The sequence below is a fragment of the Rhinopithecus roxellana genome, chromosome 9 (assembly GCF_007565055.1).
Source record: "Rhinopithecus roxellana isolate Shanxi Qingling chromosome 9, ASM756505v1, whole genome shotgun sequence".
NCBI lineage: Eukaryota > Metazoa > Chordata > Mammalia > Primates > Cercopithecidae > Rhinopithecus > Rhinopithecus roxellana.
The window spans coordinates 133,890,332-133,903,194 of NC_044557.1; the positions used below are offsets into that span (position 1 = coordinate 133,890,332).

At 42.8% G+C, this 12,863-nt stretch overlaps 1 protein-coding gene across 16 annotated transcripts in view; it reads right to left on the bottom strand.

Moving 5' to 3' along the window:
• Positions 1–12,834, bottom strand: part of CSPP1 (centrosome and spindle pole associated protein 1) — a 131,894-nt gene extending 119,060 nt beyond the window's left edge. For 3 of the 16 annotated variants that reach the window (XR_004059278.1, XM_030937827.1, XM_030937826.1), the window contains exons 1-3: positions 10,702–10,776; positions 7,174–7,309; positions 790–898 (exon numbers count right to left, since the gene is read on the bottom strand). Coding sequence is in view for 15 of the 16 variants with exons in the window: in XM_030937827.1 (XP_030793687.1) it covers positions 790–898; positions 7,174–7,205 (141 nt within the window). In the remaining variant the exon portion in view is untranslated. Of the gene's footprint in view, positions 1–789; positions 899–7,173; positions 7,310–10,701; positions 10,827–12,739 lie in introns of those variants that run through there. The other 13 variants (XM_030937824.1, XM_010371597.2, XM_030937817.1 and 10 more) reach the window with 9 other exon arrangements.
• Between the last annotated feature and the right edge of the window lie 29 nt (positions 12,835–12,863).

The window sequence follows — 12,863 nt, forward strand, 5'->3', positions numbered from 1 at the left end:
CAGTTTCACCTAAACAATGAAAGCTTTAAGAAAGCCTTTCAGACATTGCTTTAAGAAACAATTATTTTAGGCTGGGTGCAGTGGCTCATGCCTGTTATCTTAGCATTTTGGGAGGCCGAGGTGGGTGGATCTCGAGGTCAGGACTTCAAGACCAGCCTGGCAAACATAGGGAAACCCCAACTCTACTAAAAATACAAAAATTAGCCAGGCATAGTGGCGGGCACCTATAGTCCCAGCTACTCATGAGGCTGAGGCAGAAGAATCACTTGAGCCTGGGAGGCGGAGGTTGTGGTGAGCTGAGATCACATCACTACAGTCCAGCCTGGCCAACAGAGCGAGACTCTATCTCAAAAAAAAAAGCAATTATTTTAAGAAATTTATATTAAGAAATACAAATAGTACGAAATAAATTAATAAACTCACTTTTGCAGATTTCAAAAAAACTTTTTAAACTAATTAAATCAGATTTTTTCACACAGACCGTAAGAACTTGCTTTTACAACTATTCTGTTTATGTTGCGGAAGTTCGTTGTAATGGAACTGGTCTCATAATCATTTTATATACCAAATAATTCTTCAACAAGAGATAAGAGAAACACTGTGAGATATAAACCACCACAAAATAAAAACTGCATTCAAAATTACTGCAATCTTGTCTGGAGTTAGGCTCCCAGAATGACAGCACAGTACGAAACAGAAGCTTCTCACTCATAGAATAGGATGTTTTGCATTTACACAGGACATAGACAATTATAATAAAACATGTTCAAAGAAAATTATTAAGTTTACCTTCATTTCCATGTAAGGTGGATCACTTTCCAACTCTGCTTTGTCTTTGGCCAATTTGGCTTTTCGCTCTTCGATAAATTCATCCAAATTATCAGCCATTTTGCAGATTCTTTTAAAAAAATTTCAATGAGCATATCTGTATCACAGTATTTTTAGCCTAATTATCAACATGTAGACTTAGCCCACATTTAGTTTTCAATCTCACTTATCAAATTGAGAAATTCAAACTTAAGATTGATCATAAATATGCCTGCCTACTGCCTCTCCCAACTTCCCCAAAAAGCCTACAATATACTTTAAAATATCTGAAATAAAAAGAAAATGAAAAACTACCACCACCCTCCATATACACCCCCTCCCCGGCAAAAAACAAAGGCAAGCAAACAAAAAGCTCTTTAAATCCTTAAGCCAAAGCACTTTAAAATTAAATAAATAAATAAAATAAAAAGTTTTTTTTAACTATGGGGAGATAATTTCTGACTTACAGAGAAGTTACAGTAATAATACCAAGAACACACAAAGATTCTTTATTAATTTCCTATTAAGATTTTGCTCCACTTGCTTCATCCTTTGCTTGTGCACACAAGGTCATTCTCTCCATACACACAATTTTTTCTAAAATTATTTAGAGAATAAAGTACATATATCACAGCCCTTTGCCCCTAAGCTCTTCAGTGTGTGTGTCTTAAGAATTGGGTTATTTTCGGCCGGGCGCGGTGGCTCAAGCCTGTAATCCCAGCACTTTGGGAGGCCGAGACGGGCGGATCACGAGGTCAGGAGATCGAGACCATCCTGGCTAACACGGTGAAACCTCGTCTCTACTAAAAAAAAAAAACTACAAAAAACTAGCCGGGCGAGGCGGCGGCGCCTGTAGTCCCAGCTACCCGGGAGGCTGAGGCAGGAGAATGGCGGGAACCCGGGAGGCGGAGCTTGCAGTGAGCTGAGATCCGGCCACAGCACTCCAGCCTGGGTGACAGAGCAAGAATTCGTCTCAAAAAAAAAAAAAAAAAAATCTAATCCCCCCAAAATATGAAAAAAAAATGTACAGATCTGTAGTTTTTCTCTAATTCACTATCTTTTTTTTTTTTTTTTTTTTTGAGACGGAGTCTCGCTCTGTCACCCAGGCTGGAGTGCTGTGGCCGGATCTCAGCTCACTGCAAGCTCCGCCTCCCGGGTTCCCGCCATTCTCCTGCCTCAGCCTCCCGGGTAGCTGGGACTACAGGCGCCGCCACCTCGCCTGGCTAGTTTTTTGTAGTTTTCAGTAGAGACGGGGTTTTACTGTATTAGCCAGGATGGTCTCGATCTCCTGACCTTGTGATCCGCCCGTCTCGGCCTCCCAAAGTGCTGGGATTACAGGCTTGAGCCACCGCGCCTGGCCGAAAGTTTTTAATTTTTATCAAGTCCAATTTAACAATTTTTTCATCAGTTTTTTAATTTATTGTTTGTACTTTTTGTGTCCTATCTAAAAAAAAAATTTTTTTTTTTTTTGAGACGGAGTCCTGCTCTGTTGCCCAGGCTGGAGTACAGTAAGGCAATCTCGGCTCACTGCAGCCTCCGCCTCTTGGGTTCAAGCAATTCTCCTGCCTCAGCTTCCTGAGTAGCTGGGACTACAGGCGCGTGCCACCGCGCCAGGCTAATTTTTTTGTATTTTTAGTAGAGATGGGGTTTCACCATGTTAGCCAGGATGGTCTCGATCTCCTGATCTCGTGATCCGCCTGCCCCGGCCTCCCAAAGTGCTGGGATTACAGGCGTGAGCCACCGTGCCCAGCTAAAAAAAAATCTTTGCCTAAACCAAGATCACAAATATTTTCTTTTATGTTTCCTTTTAGAAGTTTTTAGTTTTTTCTCTTACATTTAAGTCCATGGACTTACATGGATCTATGATCCATTTAATGGATCCATTAACTTAAATGGATCTATGATCCATTCAAAGTTAATTTTTGCAAATCTGTAAGGGTCAAGACTCAACTTTTTTGCATATGAATAGAGTATTCCAGCACCATTTTTTGAAAGGACTAATCTTTCTTCATTTAACCTAGAATTTTTTTCCAAACACATCTTCCAAAGTCCCATGAAAGTTAGCATCTAATTGGGTATGTAGAAAAAAAATAAGCCACTGATGATCAACGTTTTAAGGCCTGGAAGCTAAATGTGGATAGAACCTTGGACAGAAGTAAATCAGAGGAAGTTGGAAGATTTAGAAAGGTTTGGTTCACATATGTTAAAAAGTTGGAGCCAGTAAGATGTGCTACTGGAAATTTCCAGTAGATGATTAGAAATTTAAGATTCAAATTCAAGAAAATGAACTACATTAACTATGTATTTTAAAGATGACAGTTGAAGCCGCAGTAAATGAGCACAGGCAGGGAAAAAGAGAGATGACCCAGAACTAAACAACAGCCAATGTTCACTTGAGGAAGTGACAGAAGAATTGAAGCTGGGGGAAAAAAAAAAAGAAGGAATAATTAAATAATAATTAAAACAGGGACATGAAACAAACCCAATCAGCATAATTAGTTGAGGAAAAGAGGAGAGATACAAAATAGAACTAGTGAACAGTATCAAACGCAAGCAAGTTAAAGAAAAAAAGCATCCACTGAACTTAATGTTTGGGACAATAATAATTTGTAAAATATATATATATATATACACACACACACACATAATTGTAGAAAAGCAGGCTTTACCTAAAAGAATATGTTGAAACTTATAACTGGTAAACAGTACCTAATGTAAACTTCATGCTATTATTTACTACTAAACGAAACATTGATTTTTTTTTTTTTTTTTTTTTTTTTTGAGATGGAGTCTGGCTCTGTCACCCAGGCTGGAGTGCAGTGGCCGGATCTCAGCTCACTGCAAGCTCCGCCTCCTGGGCTTACGCCATTCTCCTGCCTCAGCCTCCCGAGTAGCTGGGACTACAGGCGCCCGCCACCTCGCCCAGCTAGATTTTTGTATTTTTTAGTAGAGACGGGGTTTCACCGTGTTAGCCAGGATGGTCTCGATCTCCTGACCTCGTGATCCGCCCGTCTCGGCCTCCCAAAGTGCTGGGATTACAGGCTTGAGCCACCGCGCCCGGCGAAACATTGATTTTAAAACATAGCTTTAGGCTGGGCTTGGTGGTTCACACTTGTAATCCCAGCACTTTGAGAGGCCAAGGTGGGATCACTTGAGCACAGAAGGTCAAGACCAGCATGGGAAACATAGTAAGATCTCGTCTCTACTAAAAATAAAAATAAAAAGAATTAGCCAGGCATGGTGGTGCATCCTGTCGTCCCAGCTACTGGGGAAGCTGAGGCAGGAGGACTGGATCACTTGAGCCCAGGAAATCAAGGCTACAGTGAGCTTATGAGCATGCCACTGTACTCCAGCCTGGGCAACAAAGCAAGACCCCATCTCAAAAAAAAAATTAAAAATAAAAAAATATATATTTACATATATAGTTTTAGCAAAATATATTTCAAATCAACAAAAGTTGATACATTCTAGCCAATTTCTTTTGCTGTTTTTTGTTTTTTAGAGATGAAGTCTCGCTCTGCTGCCCAGGCTGGTATGCAGTGGCACGATCATAGTTCACTGTAACTTTGAACTCCTAAGCTCAAGTGATCCTCCCACCTTGGCCACCAGAATCACTGGGATTGTAACTGCCAGCCACCACACTCAGCTTATTTCAGCATTTTTTTTTTTTTTTTCAGACGGAGTCTCGCTCTGTCACCTAGGCTGGAGTGCAGTGGTGCAATCTCGGCTCACTGCAAGCTCCACCTCCTGGTTTCACACCATTCTCCTGCCTCAGCCTCCCGAGTAGCTGAGCCTACAGGTGCCCACCACCATGCCCAGCTAATTTTTTTGTATTATTAGTAGAGACAGGGTTTCACTGTGTTAGCCAGGATGGTCTCTATCTCCTGACCTCATGATCTGCCTGCCTCAGCCTCCCAAAGTGCTGGGATTACAGGCATGAGCCACCATGCCTGGCCTATTTCAGCCATTTTTAATTTGCTAATAGTCACAAAAGATTCTTCCTAAATCTTTCTGAAACAAAGATTTCCTAAATCCTAAAAATTCTGAACAACTCAACAGCAAACAAGTTATCATGTTTAAAAAAATCAATCCCTAAAATCCTCTAATCTTCCTAAATATTCTATGTCTTGAAAGGAATAAAATGATGAGATAATGCATATATTTTGCTATAGAATTTTGCACAGAATTTAAACAGAAATGTCATTTATCTAGGCTGGGGGCAGTGGCTCACGCTTGTAATTCCAACACTTTGGGAGGCTGAGGCAGGTGGATCATCTGAGGTCAGGAGTTCGAGACCAGCCTGGCCAACATGGCGAAACCCCGTCTCTACTAAAAATACAAAAATTAGCCAGGCATGGTGCTGTGAACCTGTAATCCCAGCTACTAGGGGACACTGAGGCAGGAGAATTGCTTGAACCAGGTAGATGGAGGTTGCAGTGAGCCGAGAGCATGCCACTCCACTCCAGTCTGGGCAACAGAGTGAGACTCCGTCTTAAAAAAAAAAAAAGAAAAAGAAATGTCATTTATCTAAAAAGAAAAAAAAGCAGTAACATGCCACCTTCACATGGAACTAAGGTTTCCATACAACCTATTAACAATTATTAACATGTTCATTTACATGTTGGTCTAACCAGGCTTTGAAAGCTCTCCCTTTTGAATTTATAGATGCTTATATTTATCTTTACTGTAATTATTTAACATTATAAATTATAGAACTGATTTTAACTTACAGTAATCAAAAGTACAAAAAGTACCAATAATAAAACATACTTTTAAACAACCATAGTAAATATAGCATATGCCATAACTAAAATGTAAGATTTATCCAAGATATAAGTACATTTCTAATCACTTCTAATTTTGTCCTATATCTAATCCAATTAGATTATAATGACTTTAATATTAAAAAGTCAAAGACACTAATGAGTCTTCTCCTGGTAATGATCTCCAGTCAAAGACCACCAGGAAAACTACTACAGTTAAGTTGGATTTACTACTCATTGCATTAAGGAATGCACGGAGAACACACACCATGGGGAACCCTGTGGTATTGTGGTAAGACGGTATTGGAAAAGACTTATATGTGTTGGGTGATTTGGGAGAAGGCTTAATTTAAGGAAGTGGAGTTTTGCTCAGGATTGAACACTGTTGCAAGTGGGTTAATTCTATGATGGTATCACTCAACAAATCTAAAATATAGGGGGAGGTTAATGCTGTAACTGGTAAACAAGCAGTAGACATTCACATCAGCTGAGAAAGGGAATGTTTGGTATCTTGTGTCTTGGACAACATTTGTCTGTGTTTGGACACAATGATGGAATGTTTTTGTCTTGATCCATCATAGACACAGAGTGGCCTTATCTGATGTTGACATTCTGTACAATAGTTTATCTTCAGCAGAAAAACACAAAGTTACTGTGAATGCCAGGCTAGTTTCTAGCAATACCAGTTTCTAGATGTCAGATGTCACGGCCATTTTTCTTTTTCTCACTCCTAAAAGCATGTGATAACTTACATAAAACATATTTCAACTACACAATTATTCAAGAATTACTTGGTGAATCACAGAGACTGGGTTAATAAATATGGCATATGTACAATATAGAGTAAGAAAGCTTGTAATTTAAGGATTAAGTTGCCAAAAATAAATCAGCTGAAAGAAACCTAAATAAGATTATTTATATCTCTGACACTCTACAATATAAAGTCACTCACAACTTTTTTCAAGACATCATGGCCAAGTATTATTTCCCCAGTAGCTGTGTACATAGTATGTAGATGATAAACAGTTCTCAGGAAAACAGTTTAATTGAAAGAACTGGGTTTGAAATATATTTCCATCACTTATTGATCTCAACGTGAATGACCTCAAGTATGTTCCTTAACTGCTCTATGCCTAATCTATAAAATGGAAATATCATTTATTCTAGTATATTATGAAGAAAAAGCAAAATAATGCATATAAAAAGTATGACAGAGAACCTAACACTTGGAAATCAACAGATCAGGCCAGGCGTGGTGGCCCATGCCTGTGATCCCAGCACTTTGGAAGACCAAGGGGAATGGAACACCCGAGGTCAGGAGTTTGAGACCAGTCTGGCTAACACAGCAAAACCCATCTCCACTAAAAATACAAAAATTAGCCAAGCATGGTGGCACACCTCTGTAGTCCCAGCTAATCATGAGGCTGAGGCAGGAGAATGGCTTGAACCCAGGAAACAGAGGTTGTAATGAGCCCAGATCACGCCACTGTACTACAGCCTGGATGATAGAGCAATACTCAGTGTCAAAAAAAAAAAAAAAAAGATCAATTCTTTTATTGTTTATTGTTGTATCCTTATAGTCTTTGCATATATGAAGATTTACCTCTTAAAAACAGAGCCTGTCGCCGGGCGCATTGGCTCACGCCTGTAATCCCAGCGCTTTGGGAGGCTGAGGCTGTCGGATCACCAGGTCAGGAGATCAAGACCATCCCGGCTAACACGGTGAAACCCCATCTCTACTAAAAATACAAAAAAATTAGCCAGGCTTGGTGGCAGACACCTGTAGTCCCAACTACTCAGGAGGCTGAGGCAGGAGAATGGAGTGAACCCGAGAGGCAGAGCTTGAAGTGAGCCGAGATCGTGCCACTGCACTCTAGCCTAAGTGACAGAGCGAGACTCTGTCTCAAAAAACAAAACAAACAAACAAAAAAACAGAGCCTGCAAACGTAAAGTATGCTGAGATTTAAATTATCAATAATTGATACTTGGTTATCATAATCTATACCAACATCTCTAAATCTTAACCTTTGGCTCTTTATGCTTATCATATAGATATAAGCAGACCAGAGCATACTCGTTCTGCTAAGTCTAGTCAAATCCAATAAACAGAACCCAGTAAGAACTGAGTTTGCCCAATTCCTTCTCCCAAATTCATCAGTCACAAAAAGATGGGAAAATGTTGCTCCTATCCTTTTCCCTCTCAAGGACTGGAGTACAAATTTCCTCCCCACTATGGGATCATGAGAAATGGAAAATGACAAGCATGTCCCCTCCTAAAGCAAGACATTGTGCTAGAGGCTGGCGTGATCAAAAATATAAAACGTGGCCGGGCACGGTGGCTCATGCCTGTAATCCCAGCACTTTGGGAGGTCAAGACAAGCAGATGGCTTGAGGTCAGGAGTTTGAGACCAGGCTGGCCAACATGACAAAACCCCATCTTTACTAAAAATATAAAAAATTAGCTGTGCGTAGCAGGAGGCTGAACCATTGCTTGAAAACGGGAAGCAGAGGTTGCAGTGAGCCAAGATAACACCACTGAACTCCAGCATGGGTGACAGAGTGAAACTCTTCTCAAAAAACAAAAAACAAGCAAACAAAAAAAAACAAAACAAATATATATGTGTATATATGTATATATGTGTATATATGTACTTGTGTATGTATATATGTGTATATATATATGTGTATATATAAGTATATACATGTATGTAAGTATACATGTATATGTGTACGTATGTGTATATATGTATATATATGTATATATATAAACATGATCCTTGTCCTCAAATTTGGACAAGATAATGCCCCCTGCCACAGCAGCTGACAGGGGTTTAGGAGCTGAATGTGAGATATCTATAATGGATGCACTGGAGATATGAAGAAAACAATCTGAAAATGTCTAGAACTCAGAATACAACCCAGGCTGGAAATAAAGATCTAGCAGTGTATAAAATAATCCTTAAGGCTGTGGGAGAAGTTTTGTCTGGAAAAAGAGACCCTAGAGTAGGGGAACAGGACCTAGAACAGGTGTCAAAGTGTGATAACTTGTGGGGTGGGGGGAGGAGCCAGTGAAGGAGCTTTAGAAGACAGGGAGGGACAGAGTGACCAGGACAATGTTTCTCACTTCTCGTCCATCCAGAGATCCGTCTACCGAATGAAAGGTTCTCCATCTTTCTTCTGGCAGATGGCACCCACATGAGCAACTTCCTCCCATGGAAGTTGCCAAAATTTGCCCAAATTTTGACAAATTTCCCTAATATTGCTAAGATGTAAATACTGTTGCTGGGGGAAAGAGTGGGAGGCTGGGAGACAGGATGCAAAGAGAGAGTGAATAAATATATAAAACCATGTTGAAGTCTTTCAGCAGCTACTAATAATACACCCTTAATGGTGATAAAGGGCAATAACATAAATTAGCCTTAGGGTTATGCCAAATTGCTGAAACACTTGCTCAAACATCCTTGCCTGCCACTCAGAAAAGTACATCACAACCTAAGTCAGAATGATGTTAAAAGGATAATCTGAAATCTGCTCAAATGTGTAACAGTTAAATCATATTTGTCTGAAAGCTTCATTTGAGAAAAACTGTACCGAAAGTGGCCTGTTTCAATTTACTCTGTCTAAACGCACCCACTGCCTCCCAGAAGGCCATCTGGCAGAAGACCCAAACTTGGCCGGGCATGTGGCTCAGGGCCGTAATCCCAGCACTTTTGGGAAGCCTAGGCAAACGGATCACTTGAGGTCAGAAGTTCGAGACCAGCCTGGCCAACAAGGTGAAACCCCTTCTCTACTAAAAGTACAAAAATCAGCTGGGCGTGGTGGCGCGCACTTGTAGTTCCAGCTACTCAGGAGGCTGAGGCAGAACTGCTTGAACGTCGAAGCAGGAGGTTGCAGTGAGTCCAGATGGTGCACTGCACTCTAGCCTGTACAACAGAGCGAGACCCTGTCTCCAAAAACAAAACAAACAAACAAACAAAAAATTATCCTTGTGGAGCATTTCAGCAGATATTTAATCACCAGAAAGCTAGCAACCTCCTAGGGAGAATGAAATGGAGAAAATACCTCAGTAGCTTCCATGGAGCTTGTCCACATGACAAGTCATTCTTTCACACAGAATAGAGCCTAAAGAACTTGTAAAAGGCCTACATTAGCATTTTACAAATTCCTATTGGTTGCTTTTAGGCCCCTGCATTTTCCATGGTGTTTGGAAACAGGTGGTGGTTTACTTCAGAATTTAGTCTTCCCCGAAATCCTGGTTAAGCGTCTTAATCCTACAATCTTGAGAGTTAGCCTCTCTCAAAAGATGAGTTACATTAATAACATGTACTGACAACTGGATTCAAGTCCTACATAAGATTCCTAAAATCAAGGCAGTTAGAAACAAGAGGTTCAAGCTCAAGCAGTCGGGCAATCACGGGGGAAAATACGGTAACAACAATACCGAGCTACAGTGAAGATTAAATAAGTTTTACTAGCAAAGCAGTGCGCACAAGCGCTCCCACGTTAACAATAACAAGCACCGAGGGGCTAGAAAGGCGCCCGGGGAGGCCTGACGGAGCAGGGGAGGCCTCGCAGTTGGGGAGGGAAGGCGCAAGGGAACCAAGGCACCGCTCGCCCTCAGGCCCTGGAAGTAGCTGACTAGGAAGCGTCAGTGCGTCGTCAGGCAACCAGCTATCTACAACACCGCGGGCGGCAGCGACCACGAAGGCCCAGGAATCCGGACCGTGTAACTAGGGCACCTCCCCGAACCCGGCAGCTGCAAGACCCCTGCTCACAGGAACTCCCGCCCCCAACCCTCATAACTCAGTCAACGGTGCCGGCCTGACGGCCGCGAGACCCCAACTCTCCACACTCGTAACTCGGGCACCTCCCCCACCGCGCCCAGCAGCCACGAGACCCCCTGCGGACAAGAAATTTTTCCCCCCCCCCTTCCACTCCCAGACTCCAAAGCCTATAACTCCGGCACGTCGCCGGCCTAGTTGCCTCAAGACCTACGCCCCGAGGGAGCCCCTGCCCCTACCCCCGCTCCGGGGCCGCGAATGCAGCCCCAGGACTCTCCACCCTCAACCCACACCATGCCGCACGACACCCCGCAGCTCACGCTCCCCATCCGCGGCTGGCTGACTCTTACTCAGGGGAGCGGGCTCCCTGAGACGGGGAGACGAACAGTGCTGTACAGGACCGTCGCGGACCGAAGAGGTAGCAGCGGCCACCTGGCGCGGGAACAGGGTGAAAAACCTCCGGGCCTGGGCTCCGCCCCTCAGGCCCAGCCCTCCGCCCGCCCTTCGCCCACCGCCGGGTGCGGCCCCGCCCCCACTGCAGGCTGCCGCGCGGCAAGACAGCACCCCCTGCTGTCCCGGAGGCCGCGTAGCTGCCCGCTGCTCTCGGTTCGCCAGCACCCTGGCAGGGGACTTGGACAACTCGTTCTCCCGCTGTGCCCAGGGGCTATTAAACTGTGGGGCCCACTTCTCAGGCTAAATGTACTTCAGCCTCTCCAACCTCCCATGCACCAGCCAGCTTGGGAACAGTGTCAGAGCCTGGAAAGAAAAATGGGGAGGTAGTGAGAGGAAAAATGTTGGCATACCTCTCAGGGAGTTACTCCTAGCCCAGGAGTGTCGTCAACCTTGGGTCCTGGGCTTTTCTTACCATTTTCAACATGTTATTCAGTTCACCCCAATACAATAGCATATGGCCATATGCTACTACTAGAAAAGAGACCTCTAGTTTCCCAGGAGAGTGGAACTAAGAGTAGGTATTAATGTACTATTTTACCCTAAATTTCTTTGTAAGATGCTTTTAAAGCAAATATTCTTCAACTGAAAGTCAGTGCCAAAACAGCAAGCTGTGGTGTGGATTCGATAATTCTAATGTTTTTGTCTTAACTGATTATTACAACGCATTGTAACAGTTACAGAAGCACCTACAGAGACTTAAGAGACATCATGGAAGGAATGGTCATTGGATTGTCAAGAAAGAGTTCGTGGTCGATCTCACTGGACTGTATTTTTAAAGATTAATATGAGTTCCCAGGCAGAAAATGTAGGAAAGAGCATTTCAAGCAATGCTGACCACATATGCAAAGCCAAAGTAAGGATATTTGCATTGCTAGAACGAAAAGTTTCAGGGGGAACTAAAGAGAGATGAAGCTGGAAGAGGTGCGTAGTGGCCAGGTTGTTAACAGCTGTGGTGCTATCTTTCCTTTTCTCTTTTTTTTTTCAGACTGGCTCTGTCTCACAGGCTGGAGTGGCGCGATCACGGATCACTGCAACTTCCGCCTCCTGGGTTCAAATGATTCTCCTGCCTCAGCCTCCTGAGTAGCTGGGTCTACAGGCGCACACCATCATGCCTGTCTAATTTTTTTGTATTTTTTAAGTAGAGACGGTATTTCACCATGTTGGCCAGGCTGGTCTCGAACTCTCGATCTCAAGTGATCCGCCCGCCTCGGCTGCCCAAAGTGTTGGGATTACAGGCGTGAGCCACCGCGCCTGGCCTGTGATGCTATCTTTTCAGGAAAGAAAAAAAAAATTTTTTTGAACACCTATGCTAGGTGCTAGGAGATAAAACAAGGAACGCAGACCGCAGACCTGCTCCCTGTGTCTTGAAATTTAAAATCTTGCATGGATGGAGGAATGAGATGGAGAAAAAAGAAAACCTAAAACACGTAAACTAATTTAAACATAATTAAACATTGTATTAACTGTAGGAAGAAAACAAACCAATTGCCGAGATTAATTACGCTTTGGGGACAAATGCGGTTCACAGGAGTGCCAAAGATTTAACTGTAACCTATTATAAAAACTGAGTATTGGACATTTTCAGAACAGTAATGGCACATAATTCACAGCAGTGCCAAAGATTTAACTGTAACCTATTATAAGAACTGAGTACTGGATATTTTCAGATCAGTAATGGCACATTATACACATGTAGATGTTAACTTTTACCGACGCCCAAAAAGGCATGACAATAGCAATCAAGGAGTACCCACTGCCTCCTCGCATCGATACAAAAAGCCCATCTGCAACTTAAGTGCCAAGCCACCACCAGCCCGTTAGCTTTTACGCATGTGCAGTGAGTCATCTTGAAGTAAACTGGAATGCCATGTTTATCTTCCTCTCAACCAGCTTCCAGAACGACTTTTAGCTCAGTTGTACAACAGACGGCCTTACCTTTTAGTCTTTCGACAAACTTATCTCATTTAAGGTACCTATACCCACGCAAAAACACTTTCTGCCCTCCACATCCCACCGTTAAGGCTCCAACTACCTTTAATATGGCGGAGGCCGAGCCTGC